The following is a 15,794-nucleotide window of genomic DNA, read 5'->3' as shown; positions in this document are numbered from 1 at the left end:
CCAGGGCAGTTTAGCTTTCCAATCCCCTTGATTTCACCCTTTTCTCCATCACCAAAGGTTACATAGCTGGTGGCATGAGGATGAAGGTTAATTAGCAGGTTTTTGCTTCCAGTCATGTGTTTGGAGCATCCACTATCAAAATACCAGTCTTCTTTGGCTGAAACTCTGAAGAAAGTGTTAGCTATCAGGTTAGTAGCAACAGTCCTAGAAACCCATTGTTTTCTATTGACAGGGATGTGATGTTTGGGTCTAGGTTGATGATGAGAAGGACTAGGATAGCCATACAACTTAAAGCAGAATGGTTTTATGTGGCAAAAATTTCCACAGTAATGACATCTCCATCTTTGGTGTTTTCCTTTATGTTGTCTTTCCTTATGATGTTGTGACACATGATGTGGCATCTTCTGTTTGCTATCAGTGTGACTACACTCGGGTTTGGATTCATTGAACCCAAGGCCACACTTGTCTCCTGCCATTTTTCCAGTCTAGAGAATTTTGTCTAAGGTGTCAGATCCATTGTTTAGCATTCTGACATACTTTGTCATCTCATCCAGTTTGGAGTTCAAGAACATTGCTTCAGTCTTCAACTTAAAGATGGTTTCCAAGTGTTCTGTCTTCTCATCCTCCAGTTGTGTTATCAATTTCTTCTGACTTTCCACTTGTTGACACACTTCTTCACTTCTGTGACACAACTTTCTGTAGGTAGTGGCTAACTCATCAAAGGTTAATTCATCATCACTTGAGTCTTCATAAGAACACCATCTTCCAGTCAAGGCAGTCTCAAGATTTGTAGACTCTCCTTCTGTTTCACTTGAGGTAGGTCCCACATTCATCTCTAATATGTCCATAACCATCACATTCATGGCACTTGACTCCTTTTCCTTGTTTGGACTTTTCATCAGATCTTGTTCTTCTTCCAACATCATTGCACCTACTGATGTTAGATGAGATGTTCTTGACATTATACTTAGACCTTACATCCATCTTTTTAAGAAGTTTGTTGAACTGTCTCCCCAGTAATGCTACATCATTTGCCAGATCTTCATCAGTATCTTGACCACTTTCTTCCTCTTTCTCTTCAGTGTTTGACATGAAGGCTATGCTTTTGACTTTCTTTTCAGATCCATCACACATTCCTAACTCAAATGTTTGGAGGAATCCAATTAGCTCATCCACTCTCATATTGCAAATGTCTTGAGATTCTTCTATGGCTGTCACTTTCATGGAAAATCTCTTGGGAAGTGACCTGAGTATTTTCCTCAAGATTTTTTCATTTGACATCTTCTCACCCAGGGCTCCTGAGGCATTAGCAATTTCAAGGATATTCATATGAAAGTCATGAATATTTTCATCTTCTTTCTCCTTATTTTTTCAAACTTGGTAGTGACAGCTGCAATCTAGATATCTTCACTCTAGAGGTGCCTTCATGAGTGGTTTTGAGAATATCCCAAGCATCTTTAGCCACCTCACAATTGTTCACCAGTCTGAATATGTTCTTATCAACCCCATTGAATATAGCATTCAATGCTTTAGAGTTTCCAAAGGCTAGATCATCCTCCTCCTTGGTCCATTGTTCCTCAACCTTCTTATCAGTTGTAACTTCTCCTTCTTTAGTAATAACTGGATGTTCCCAGCCTGTTAGAACTATAAGAACAAAATTAGTTCTACAATAGAATTCCAGGATTTTGATGATAACAAAGGATGAAACCAAAAATGGCACTCTAACAAATTTTTTCTAAGTGTGCAGGACTCTGAACAGCAACGAAGGACTCTGATCATTTTATCAGATACAAACACTGATTAGATATAAAGTGCTAGAAGATCAGACGCATCTGAGGAAGAAGTGCGCACAAGAAGTTCTGAATATGAGCAAAACAAGACAGTAAAAAGAACCAGAAGCTCTAACATCTACTGGTCTTAGTTCTGATGATCTAGAAGACTAGTACTCTGAGAAGCTCTGATGAATTCAAACATGATCTCCTTTTGAAGAATGACTCCGATACAACAAGACTCTGATGAAGATTCACCAAATCTAGAAAGAGTAACGGAAAGAATTTCTCAATATGGAAAAGAAGTATTTTAAGAAAGAATTTATTAAGGGAGACAAAATGGTTTTAGCAAGAAACATAGAAGTAATGACATTGAATGCTCATCAAAGACCAAGATTCTGTCATCACTCCAACGGTCCTTCTCACTACTATATAAAGGATAGTCTACCTCATTGAGATATACAACAATAACGCAGAGAAAAAGTCATTCATATTATATCTCAATTTTCACGAGATGCTGCTCATACGTGAAAACTCTTGCTCCTATATTTTGTTGTATACTTGCTTACTCCTTGAAGCACTTTCTATTACAAATTTATTTTGGTAAATTGCTTTTGTTCCTCAAGTGACTCTGCGTAGTCTGTATACTTGAGAGGACTAAGAAATCATTCTCTTAGACGTTTGGTTGTGTAATCTTTCAAGATTAGTGGATTAAATCCCTTTTGGAAGGCGAAATCACCTTGACCGGGTGGACTGGAGTAACTTTGTTTTCTAAGCGAACCAGTATAAAATTCTGTGTGTTCTTATTTTTGAAAAAGCTTTTATTTGCTAAAACAATTCAATCCCCCCTTTCTTGTTTTTCTCACCTTCAGTTGGTATCAGAGCTTCGGCTCTGTTATTGATTTTCTAATCAAACACTTAACAATGTAGAGAGATCCAAAACGAGAAAAAAAACCTATGGCCAACACCAATGACAAAGATAGTTACAACGCTAAACCTCCAGTCTTTGATGGAGAGAAATTCGATTACTAGAAAGACAAAATTGAAAGTTTCTTTCTGGGCTACGACGCCGATCTCTGGGACCTGTAACAGATGCTGGAGTTGCCATTCCCAGAAGCAAAATGACAGATGATCAGAAGCGTGAATTCAAGAATCATCATAAAGCTAGAATGATACTTCTCAATGCCATATCCTACAGTGAGTATGAAAAAATCACCAACAGGGGAACAACTAAAGAAATACTTGACTCCCTGAGGATGACTAATGAAGGAAACTCTCAAGTCAAAGAAACAAAGGCTCTGACTCTAATCCAGAAATATGAAGCCTTCAAAATGGATGACGATGAAGCTGTAGAGGTAATGTTTTCTAGATTTCAAACTTTAATTGCAGGTCTCAAAGTGCTAGATAAAGGATATACAACTGCAGATCATGTCAAAAAGACAGTCAAAAGCTTGCCAAAGAAATGGAGACCCATGGTCACAACCTTAAAGCTATCAAAGGATCTGAACAACATCAGCCTTGAAGAACTTGTCAATTCACTCAGAAGTCATGAGATAGAACTAGAGGAAGATGAGCCTCAGAAGAAGATCAAGTCTGTAGCACTAAAGTCCAAATCAGAAAGGCGAAAGTCTGATAAAATCAAAGCCTTCCAGGCTGAAGAAGAAGACATTGATGACTCTGAAAAGGAAGATTCTGACGATGAGGAAGAATTATCCCTTCTGACCAGAAGAGTAAAATAACTCTGGAGAAAAAGGAATAATAACTTCAGAAAACCAAGATCCAAAGGAGATAGATCAGAATCAACCTCAAAAGGTAAATCTAACAAAGATGTTACGTGTTATGAATGCAAGGAAACATGTCATTACAGAAACAAATTTCCCTAGTTGAAGAAAGACAGTTCCAGAAAAGAGAACTTCCAGAAAAATTCCTTCAGAACCAAACAGGGACTGATGGCTACCTGGGACGATAGTGAATCTGACTCATCAGAATCAGACTCTGATGAACAGGCAAATGTGGCACTCATGGCTACCACCTCCCAGAATACTTCAGATGAAGAATCTGAATCCGAAGAGGTATTTTTTGAACTTTCTCGATCTGACCTAGAATCATGCCTATCTGAAACTCTAAACTCATATCAAAAACTCAAACAAAAATTTAAAGTAGTAAAAGGTGTGTTTGAAGAAACTCTAGAAGAATGTGGTAAACTTGAGATAACAATCTTAGAACTAAAAGATGAAAACAGAACCTTGATATTAGAAAGAGATTCAACAAAGAAAAAATGCTCAAAACTTGAAGAAGCGTTATCTCAAGCTCCACAAACTTCAAACACAGTAATTTATGAATATGAAAAATCTTTTCAAAAGTTTCTGAAACAAGGGATATAGAGGAGCAGAATGGTATCCATGATTTTTGGGGCCAGTCAGAACAATAGAAGAGGAATTGGGTATGATCCTAGTGAAGATAAAACTTCTACTAATGACCAACCTAAATCTCCATTTTCCTATCACTATACACATACACAAGCACAACGATTTAATAATGCTAGAAAACCCAAAGTGTTAAGAAACTCTGGGAAAACTAATCACAAAGGACCCAAAAGATTCTGGGTACCAAAGGATAAGATTGTTTATGTTGCAGATATCTTATGCAGCAGAGTTAAAACACCAGTCATGGTACCTAGACTCTGAATGCTCGCGACACATGACGGGAAGAAAGTATATGTTCCAAAACTTAGAACTTAAAGATGTTGGATTCGTAGGCTTCAGAGGAGATCAGAAAGGAAGGATCAGAGGATCCAGAACTATTGGTAATGGTACTCTTCCCTCTATATCTGATGTTCTCTATGTAGAAGGATTAATGCATAATCTGTTATCAATAAGTCAATTAAGTGATAACGGGTATGATGTAATCTTCAATCAAAAAACATGTAAAGCCATAAATCAAAACAATGGATCTGTCCTATTCACTGGCAAGAGGAAAAACAATATTTATAAAATAAATCTTTCGGATTTAAAAGAAAAAAATGTAAAATGTTTAATGTTTGTTCATGAAGAGCAATGGGTATGGCATAGACGCTTGGGCCACATTAGCATGAGAAAGTTATCTCAGCTAAATAAACTCGAGTTAGTCAGAGGTCTACCTAAGCTGAAGTTCTCTTCAGATGCTCTATGTGAAGCATGTCAGAAAGGAAAATATTCAAAATCATTTTTTAAAAAGAAAAATATTATTTCTACCTCTAAGCCTCTGGAACTTCTTCACATTGATTTATTTGATCCTATGAAAACAGCATCAGTCAATGGAAAGAAATATGGACTAGTTATTGTTGATGATTTTAGTCGCTGGACACGGGTAAAATTCTTAAAGCACAAGAGTGAGTCTCACTCTGTATTCACTAGCTTCTGTTCCAAAGTGCAAAACGAATTTGACTCTAGAATCATCAGAGTCAAAAGTGATCATGGTGGGGAATTTGAAAATAAATCTTTTGAGGAATTATTTGACTCTAATGGAATATCCCATGATTTATCCCGCCCTAGAACTCCACAACAAAATGGATTTGTATAGAGGAAGAATAGGACACTCCAAGAGATGGCCAGAACCATGATCAATGAAACAAATGTGGCTAAGCACTTTTGGGCTGAAGCAGTAAATACATCGTGTTATATTCAGAATAGAATCTCCATAAGACCTATTCTGGAGAAGACTCCCTATGAACTATGTACAGGAAGAAAACCCAATATTTCTTATTTTCATCCTTTTGGATGCTCTTGCTTTATTCTAAATACTAAAGAACATCTGAACAAGTTTGATTCAAAAGCACAAAAAGGCATTATGTTAGGATACTCAGAACACTCTAAAGGCTATAGAGTATACAATACAGAAACCAAAATTGTGGAAGAATCAATTCACGTCAGATTTGATGATAAGCTTGACCCTGAAAAGTCAAAGCTAGTTGAGGAACTTGCAGATCTAGAGATTACTCTTACAGGTTCTGACGAGAAGATCAAAGCACCTGAAGCATCTGGTAGTCAAACTTCAGTAGGAACTAAATCCCCAGCAATCCCAAAGAAAGCTAAAAGTCGCCTCAACATATCTGAAGGGTTGATTATGGGAAGCAAGGATGAACCTATCCGAACTAGGTCAACCTTCAAGGTACCTGAAGAAACTCCTCTGGGACTAGTATCTCTGATCGAGCCTACTTCCTATGATGAGGCACTACAAGATAACGACTGGGTTCTAGCCATGCAAGGAGAGCTATATCGATTCACAAAGAATGACGTATGGGATCTTGTTCCTAAACATAAAGGCACTCACATTATCGGAACCAGATGGGTGTTCAGAAACAAGCTGAATGAGAAAGGAGAAGTTATCAGAAACAAAGCTCGAATGGTGGCTCAAGGGTACAATCAATAAGAAGGCATTGACTATAATGAAACCTTTGCCCCAGTCGCCAGGTTAGAATCTATTCGCTTACTTGTTTCATTTGCTGTAAATCATTCCATCAAACTGTATCAAATGGATGACGATAGCACATTTCTTAATGGATATATATCAGAAGAAGTGTATGTCAACCAACCTCCAGGATTTGAAAATTCAAATTGTCCAGAACATGTTTTTAAACTTAAAAAATCTTTATATGGACTAAAACAAGCTCCCAGAGCTTGGTATGAAAGATTAAGTAATTTTCTTTTGGAGCATGATTTTATCAGAGGGAAAGTTGACTTTACACTCTTCTATAAAAACATTAATAATGATCTCATGATATGCCAGATATACGTTGATGATATCATTTTTGGTTCAGCTAACTCCTCTGTATGTCAAGAATTCTCTGAGCTAATGCAGGCGAATTCGAAATGAGCTTAATGCAAGAAATAAAGTTCTTTCTAGGAATTCAGATCAATCAAGCTTCAGAAGTCACCTACGTTCATCAAAGTAAATACATAAAAGACATTTTGAAGAAATTCGAAATGGCGGAATGCAAACCTGCTAAGACACCCATGCATCCAACGTGCATTTTGGAAAAAGAAGATGTTAGTCAAAAGGTTTGTCAGAAGCTCTATCGTGGTATGATAGGCTCTCTTCTCTATCTGACTGCTACACGTCTTGATATTCTATTTAGTGTTTGTCTGTGTGCCAGATTCTAATCAGATCTGAGAGAATCTCATTTAACAGCCATTAAGAGAATACTCAGATATCTGAAAGGAACTCCTAACCTGAGCCTGATGTATGAGAAAACATCAGAGTATAGACTATTTGGTTTTTGTGATGCAGATTACGCAGGAGACAGAATGGAACGAAAAAGTACATCTGGAAATTGTCAGCTCTTGGGAAAGAATTTGATATCCTAGGCCAGCAAAAGACAATCAACCATAGCCTTGTCTACTGCAGAAGTGGAATACATTTCAGCATCACTATGCACTACCCAGATGCTCTGGATGAAGAATCAACTAGAGGATCTTCAAATCTTTGAGAGTAACATTCCTATCTTATGTGATAATATTGTTGCCATTTATTTAAGCAAGAATCCTATTTTGCACTCCAGAGCTAAGCACATAGAAATAAAACATCATTTCATTAGAGACTATGTTCAGAAAGGGGTAGTAATGTTGAAATTCATTGATACATACCTTTAATGGGCTGACATCTTTATCAAACCCCTTGCTGAAGATAAATTCTTCTTCATCTTAAAGAATCTGAACATTCAAAATTGTCTTGAATAAAATGTGCCTCTGAGCTAGCGAAATAAGATTCTGATGTAAACAAAGTGGATTCTGTATCTGACTCTGATACTCCTACTAGTTAGAAGTCATATGAGTTAGAAATCTCCATGAACCAACCCTTTGGTATTCCTGAAGATCAGATAACGCAAACACGTGGAGCACCTTGCGTCTGACCTTGGAACTTCTAGACAACTGTCTAACAGTAATCAAGAAACAGTCTCTTGAGATCTCCTCAAGCAGTGTACTGATTGTTGGGATTAGACATCATTTATGAGCTGTAATCATTCTCCCTCTAACGTGCATACTTGGTTTTTGTGCTAAACTCATGTTTTGTGTGTCGTTTTGCATGCGCCTTAATTTGGGTATTTAAACTCTTCTCTTCACACATTGTACACTTTTCACTCTCACAAACACTCTTAACCTTCTTGCAAGTTCTTTTCTCCCTCAAGGCATTCCTGCAACATGCACTCCAGTTCTTAAACGATCAACTCAGTTCATCAACAATCTTCGTGGATTCTCAACAACAATTAGTGTATAACTTCTCTCAACAGATGAACTCAAATGAGCAAGCTCCAAGTTCAAGCACTCCAAACCCAGCTGTTACTGGTGTCGTCTCCACTCCCATCTACAAAGAACCTCACATTCTTGATCGTGAGCCTCATATCCACCTTGCAACACCTTTTGAGAAACTGGAAGTTTTGTGGGAATCACTGGTGGATTTTGACAACATGCGAAGGAACGGTGTCGACATCACTGAAGAACTGAATAATCAAGGCTGGGGAAACTACTTCCAACGTCTCTATGGTCCAGTTTACACAAACCTGGTTAAGGAATTTTGGAGATTTGCTGACACTGACGTCACTACATAATCTCCTATGTTCTGGGAGTCAAAATGGTGATCACTGAAAAGTCTATTGCTGCTCTTCTGGGCATGGAGAAAGCTGGAGGAAGAAGAATTTACAACATTAATCCTAGGGCAAAGTATCTGTCCCATGAGATTAATCCTACAATCTTCCAACAGAACGCTGAAGGCAAACACTCCAAGAACAAGGAACTACATCAGAACCTCCGGGTCTGGCTGAAGATCATTTTGGACACCATCCATCATCGCCCAACCTCAAATTCCTCAGACTACATCAACACAGACCAGAAGTGCATTCTGTACTGTATCCACAAGGGTCTGAAGCTCTACCTTCCTGCACTCCTCTTCAAGTATCTCAGAGACTCTGTGAGAGATACCAAAAACAACCTTCCTTTAGGGAGGCTCATCTCTGACGTCCTGATTGAAAGCGGTCTCGTGGACCATCTGATACAGTTCAGACTCATGGAAGACATGATGATAGATACTGGAATAGCTCTAAACACCCGCAATCTGAAGAGCATGGGGATTCTGAATCAAGTGAGGGTCAAACCAACTCTGGACACCTCCTGGGAAGCTCTTAAAGATCAGAGAAAGATTCCAAATGAACTCTATCTGTTCTCAAAGATCGACCCTCCAGAGGTAGTCATGTATTACTTAGATGATCTACGAAAACAAGGAGTAGAGTTCTCAGACTTCAACTTAGACTGGCTGCCAGAATGTCCTCCAGACTTCATGAAGCGACCACGACGACCATCTGAGAAGGCAAAACAGGAGAAGAAAGAAAAATTAGGAGAATCCTCTGGATCAAGACCTCTAGTACCTCTGACTGGATCCTCTGGTAAGTTTGTCTCTCTCCCTCCTTTTGTACAAGTTAACCCTATTGCTTCCTCTATCCATCAACCAAAACCCATATACATTAACTCAGAAACTCCTCCCTCAACCACCAGACCATCTAACCAACCCTCTCAAAAATTCAACCTATCCACCACCACTCTACCCATTTCTGAAAAAGAAAAGCTAAACAAAACAACCTCACCCTCCTCATCTTCTTCTCCAGAATCACCACCCTACTACACACTATCTTCAGACACTGAACCATCTGACCCTCACTCCCCAACTCTGGCTCAGCTCCAAACACGTGCTTTGGCCTCTCAACAGCCAACACATTCCATTTCTGAACCAGAAGTCACTTCGTCACCCACAGAAGACCCAAACACAACCACATCTGACCCTCCACCATCCGAACCAATTCACGCTGAAACACAACCACTTAACTCTGACATACCCCCACCAAATACATTCGCTGAACCACAAACTCCCACACTCAACCTAAGCCCTCCCAATTCTCCACCCCAAGCCTCTAAACCTGAAAACACCCTTCCAACCCTTGAGGAAGCAATAATGGTGTTTGTAGAAGCTTCAGTTGACAAGGTTAAGTCTCTGAACATCAACTCTGGCATCAGTGATGATCCCTCCACTATAAGGACTCACTGGAACAGAGTGATAAGTTGGATGACCTCTGAAGCCTTTAAGCTGAAGGGCCTCTCTGAGCAAGTCCGCAACGACTTTATTAGAGACGTTGAGATCAGACTTCAGAAGCATCTAGTTAGAGAAGCTGAGGAGAGAGCACGCAAAGAAGCCGAAGATAAAGCCAAGCAAGAAGAACTGCAAAGGCTCAAGGAAGCTGAAGCCAAAGCTCTAGCTGATGCCACTGCTGCTGCTGAAGCTGAAGCACAAGCCAAAGCTGTCGCTGAAGCTGAAGCACGCCTAGTTGAAGAGTCTGCCACCAGGGTAGAACAGGATGCTCTGACTCAGGGGGAGTCCTCCACTTTTGTCCCTCTAGTTCTAAAGATTCTTGAAGAACTTCAGAAAGAACAGCAGGAAGTCCGAGCCAGATTGGATCAACAGGACTCAGTAAATGTCAACATTCAGAATCTGCTGACCCAGCTGCTCCAGAGGATGCCTCCACCTCCAAACCCTTAGGCACCTAGGACTTGTTTATTTGTTCTTTTATTTTGCTTGTTGTTCTTTTGATTTGCTTGTTGTTTTCTGCGTTTCTGGCATCTGTACCTGTTATGTGAATATATATATATATATATATATATATATATATTTTTGCTCATTCTTTTTCACTAAGTCTTTTTGATTCTGACAAAAAGGGGGAGAACTAAAAACAACTCTGATGGAAACATATATAACTCCTATCAGAACACTGCAAACATTGTTTCTAATTTTTGACTTAGAAATTTGCAGGAAAGTAGCTAGAAACAACATATCATGGAAGGTCCGGTAAGAACTTCTGAACTCCCAAACTTATCTCAGGGGGAGTTCACTTCCATCTGATCTAAAACTCTTATCTAAAAAATGTTTCATCTCTGAATTAAATTTTTTTTTGTCATCATCAAAAAGGGGGAGATTGTAAGAACAAAATTAGTTCTACAATAGAATTCCAGGATTTTGATGATAACAAAGGATGAAACCAAAAATGGCACCCTAACGAAATTTTTCTAAGTGTGCAGGACTCTGAACAGCAACGAAGGACTCTGATCATTTTATCAGATACAAACACCGGTCAGATACAAAGTGCTAGAAAATCAGACGCATCTGAGGAAGAAGTGCGCCCAAGAAGTTCTGAATCTGAGCAAAGTAAGACAGTAAAAAGAACCAGAAGCTCTAACATCTACTGGTCTTAGTTCTGATGATCTAGAAGACTAATACTCTGAGAAGCTCTGATGAATTCAAACATGATCTCCTTCTGAAGAATGACTCTGATACAACAAGACTCTGATGAAGATTCACCAAATCCAGAAAGAGTAACAAAAATAATTTCTCAATATGGAAAGGAAGTATTTTAAGAAATAATTTATCCAGGGAGAAAAAATGGTTTTAGCAAGAAACACAGAAAAAATGACATTGAATGCTCATCAAAGACCAAGATTTTGTCATCACTCCAACGGTCCTTCTCACTACTATATAAAGGATAGTCTACCTCATTGAGAGATACAACAATAACGCACAGAAAAAGTCATTCATATTATCTGTCAATTTTCACGAGCTGCTGCTCATACGTGAAAACTCTTGCTCCAATATGTTGCTGTAATACTTGCTTACTCCTAGAAGCACTTTCTATTACAAATTTATTTTGCTAAATTGCTTTTGTTCCTCAAGTGACTTTGCGTAGTTTGTATACCTGAGAGGACTAAGAGGTCATTCTCTTAGACGTTTGGTTGTGTAATCTTTCAAGATTAATGGATTAAGTCCTTTTTGAAGGCGAAATCACCTTGGCCGGGTGGACTGTACTAGCTTTGTTTTCTAAGTGAACCAGTATAAAATTCTGTGTGTTCTTATTTTTGAAAAAGCTTTTATTTTCTAAAACAATTCAAACCCCCCTTTCTTGTTTTTCTCACCTTCAAGAACAACCTTCCAAGCCTTATTATACAAAGATTTCAGGAAGGCCACCATTCGACGTTTCCAGTAGTCATAGTTAGATCCATCCAGAATTGGTGGTCTGTGAACAAATCCTCCGTCTCTATCCATAGTACCAAAAAGTAACGTCCCTAGATCTCACCCAGAACCAGAGCAGGATGCCTGCTCTGATACCAATTGAAATTCTGGTATCAGATATGGGATGTCGAAGGTAATGTTACGACACTAATATCTGAACAACATAAACAGGATAAAAGATAAAGAACAGTAATACAAGTGACACAAGCAATTGTTAACCCAGTTCGATGCAAACTCACCTACATCTGGGGGCAACCAAGCCAGGAAAGATATCCACTAAACAGAATTAGTTCAAAGACTCTCAGTAAACAACTTCAAGTTACAGTCTTTTCACCTATCTCTACCTGTGTGACTCCTATCTAAGAACTCTTAGATATGAGATCCTACTCACTCCCCCTCAATCACAATAGTGATGTAAAAACAAATATTACAATGAAAGAAGACACTCTTCAAGAACACATACTTGATCTTGCTTAAAAGCTTCAACCAAGTAAACACACAGTCATGCTTCAAAGCTTAGAGTGGACAAATTACAACTCAAAAGTCAGTCCAATTCAATCATCTATGGATGAATGAATGGCTCACAATACACACGACCACACAAGACTAAAACCCTTATTCTCTCTCAATATTTCGTTCGTTATTTCTTGTGTGTTAAAACCAGGTTTTCCATGCCCTTTATATAGAAGTGTTTGGCTGGGCTTGGACATCATAAAACCCTAAAACTATTGTCCATTCGTATCTTCTTATGATAACTGATTATATTTTGTTGGAAAATAAGTCAATCTGGTCGTAATTACTGATTGAATGACGCGTTCAATCATCTCATCAATCACACATAGATTAGCATAAAAAGCGCAATCACACAATACATAACATTCAGACTGAATGTTCTGTATACAGATGTCTTGACCTCAGGTCTGACATCTCAGCAAAATCCTACACATCCATACTTTAAACACCCAGCAGGAACCTGTTATCTTATGTCAAGACAACACTTGTGACATCTTGTGAACACTTCTAGGTTTTACCAAAATTGATGCCAACACATAGAACCAACAATATCAATTCCCCATATGGAGAAGGGCCATGGGGAAGAAATAACATTCAATAGTGTCGGAGGAACATGAATCTTATAAGCATAAATTTGACACTTGTGGCACTTCTTCACAAACTTGCAACAATCAGATTCCATTGTCAGCCAATAGTAACATGCTCACAACATCTTCTTTGCCATTGCATGTCCATTGGAATGAGTAACAAAGGAACCTTCATGCACTTCAGTCATCAACAAGTCTGCTTCGTGTCTATCCATGCATTTGAGCAAAACCATGTTGAAGTTTCTCTTATACAGTATATCACCATTCAAGTAGGAATTGCCGGCTAATCTTCTCAAAGTCTTCTTATCTTTCAAAGATGCCCCAGGCGGGTAAATCTGACTTTGGAGGAAACATTTGATGTCGTAATACCACGGCTTCTCGTCTTTAATCTCTTCAACAGCAAACACATGAGCTGGCCTATCAAGACACATCACAGATAAATTGGGAACTTCATTCCAATACTTCACTACAATCATTGACGCCAATGTTGCAAGAGGATCTGCCATCCGGTTCTCATCTCGAGGGATATGATGGAACTCAACCTTTGTAAAGAAAGTTGAAATCCTACTCCCATAATCTCTATATGGTATCAAACCGGGTTGATTCGTCTCTCACTCACCTTTGATTTGATTCACAACCAAAGCGGAATCTCTGAAGACATCTAAATACTTGATTCTGAGATTCAAGGCTCTTCAAGCCCCATAACACAAGCTTCATATTCTGCCATATTGTTTGTACACTTGAAAGTCAATCTAGCTGTAAATGGTAGATGCGTGCCTTGAGGAGTAATGATCATTGCCCCAATGCCATTTCCATATTGATTAACAACTCCATCAAATACCATGCCCCAACGGGAACCAGGTTCTGGCCCTTCTTCAAGCAATGGTTCATCACAATCTCTCATTTTTAAGTACAAAATCTCTTCATCAGGAAAATCATACTGCACTGACTGATAATCTTCAATTGGTTGGTGAGCCAAATGGTCAGCCAAGATACTACCTTTGATCGCTTTTTGAGATCGGTATTCAATATCATACTCTGATAACAACATTTGCCAACGGTCAATCCTCCTAGTTAAAACAAGCTTGTCAAATATATACTTGATTGGATCTATTTTGGATATCAACCAAGTGGTATGATTCAACATATACTGACGCAGACGCTTAGCAGCCCAAGCCAATGCGCAATAAGTCTTCTCAAGCATAGAATATCGAGTCTCACAGTTGGTGAACTTCTTACTGAGGTAGTAAATTGCAAATTCTTTCTTTCCAGTCTCGTCTTGCTGACCAAGAACACAACCCATACTATCTTCAAGCACAATCAAATACATGATCAACGGTCTTCCTTCAACAGGTGGAGACAAAATCGGAGGTTCAAGCAAACATTCTTTGATACTGTCAAAAGATTTCTGGAAGTCTTCGGTCCAATCACAAGACTGATCTTTCCGAAGCAGCTTGAATATAGGTGCACATGTGGAAGTCATGTGGGAAATGAATCTTGAAATATAATTCAAGCGGTCGAGAAAACCTCTTACTTGCTTCTCAGTTTTGGGCGCATGCATATCTTGTATTACTTTGACCTTGGCAGGATCAACTTCAATACCCTTCTCTTTGATAATAAATGCTGGAAAAGCTTCAACAAATGCTCAACGTGTTCCTCTTCATCAATCGATTTAGCAATCATATCATTGACATATACTTCAATCTCTTTATGCATCATATCATGAAAAAGAGTAGTCATTGCTCTTAGGTAAGTTGCACCAACATTCTTTAGACCGAAAGACATCACTCTATAACAGAATGTTCCCAAAGGTGTAATGAATCTGGTCTTCTCCATATCTTCGAGTGCCATCTTGATATGATTATATCCGGAAAATCCATCCATAAACGAAAAGACTTTGAATTTAGCAGTATTGTCTACCAACATATCAATGTGTGGTAGAGGGAAATCATCTTTCGGACTAGCTTTATTCAAATCTCTTTAGTCAACACACATGCGGACTTTTCTATCTTTCTTCGGCACATGCACAATATTGTCCACCCATTGCGGATACTCAGCGGTCATAAGGAAACCGATATCAATCTGTTTTTGCACTTCCTCTTTGATCTTCACTACCATATCAGGATGCGTTCTTCTCAGCTTTTGTTTGACAGGCGCGCATTCTGGCTTCAACTGCAATCTATGCTCCATAATCTCAGAATCTAAAGCAGGTATGTCTTGATAGGACCAAGAAAACACATCTGAATACTATCAAAGAAGATCAATCAACCCCTTCTTGACATATGAACACAGGCGAGACCCAATCTTGTCTTCCTTTACATCATCCTCGGAACCCAAGTTGACTAGCTCAACCTGCTCTTAGAACGACTGAATGGTCTTCTCATCTTGCTCAAGAAGACAAGATAATTCATCACTCACTTCTATGTCACTTTCCTCCTCGACCTCAATGATCGCTATATTCGCAAGTGCACGAATCGCGTCAGATTAATATAAAAGATTATCGATCCCACAGAGACCGAATCGTCAATCTATCGATCACTATTGTTACGATGTTTATCTAAGGCGATACAAATGAGATATTGATGTCGCAAAATAACAGTAAATAAAGAAAATGATAAATACAGTGCAGATAAAGATAGGCTTGAATGTATTTCATGTCAGTTAAACGATGCTTCGATTGTCTAAATAGAACTACTTATAGGAAAATATTTTCTACTCTTGAAAAGAATCCATTTAACAGGAACTGTCGCTTTCGCCTATTCAGAACCGAGTTTACCCTTAAATTAAGGCCTTTTATTGTCACTTATAAAAGGTTCACAAAACTCTAAAGTAGTAAACCTAT

The 15,794-nt window shown here is 38.6% G+C and overlaps 1 protein-coding gene across 1 annotated transcript; it reads left to right on the top strand.

The window, feature by feature from the left end:
* The first annotated feature begins 8,810 nt into the window (after positions 1 to 8,810).
* On the top strand, positions 8,811 to 10,613 carry LOC127137328 (uncharacterized). The gene is made up of 2 exons (XM_051063800.1): positions 8,811 to 9,779; positions 10,602 to 10,613. Exons 1-2 carry the CDS (start codon positions 8,811 to 8,813, stop codon positions 10,611 to 10,613), a joined length of 981 nt encoding a protein of 326 aa, XP_050919757.1.
* Positions 10,614 to 15,794: the final 5,181 nt, after the last annotated feature.

Source organism: Lathyrus oleraceus, chromosome 4 (genome assembly GCF_024323335.1).
Source record: "Lathyrus oleraceus cultivar Zhongwan6 chromosome 4, CAAS_Psat_ZW6_1.0, whole genome shotgun sequence".
NCBI lineage: Eukaryota > Viridiplantae > Streptophyta > Magnoliopsida > Fabales > Fabaceae > Lathyrus > Lathyrus oleraceus.
This window is presented reverse-complemented; position numbering and strand designations above follow the sequence as displayed.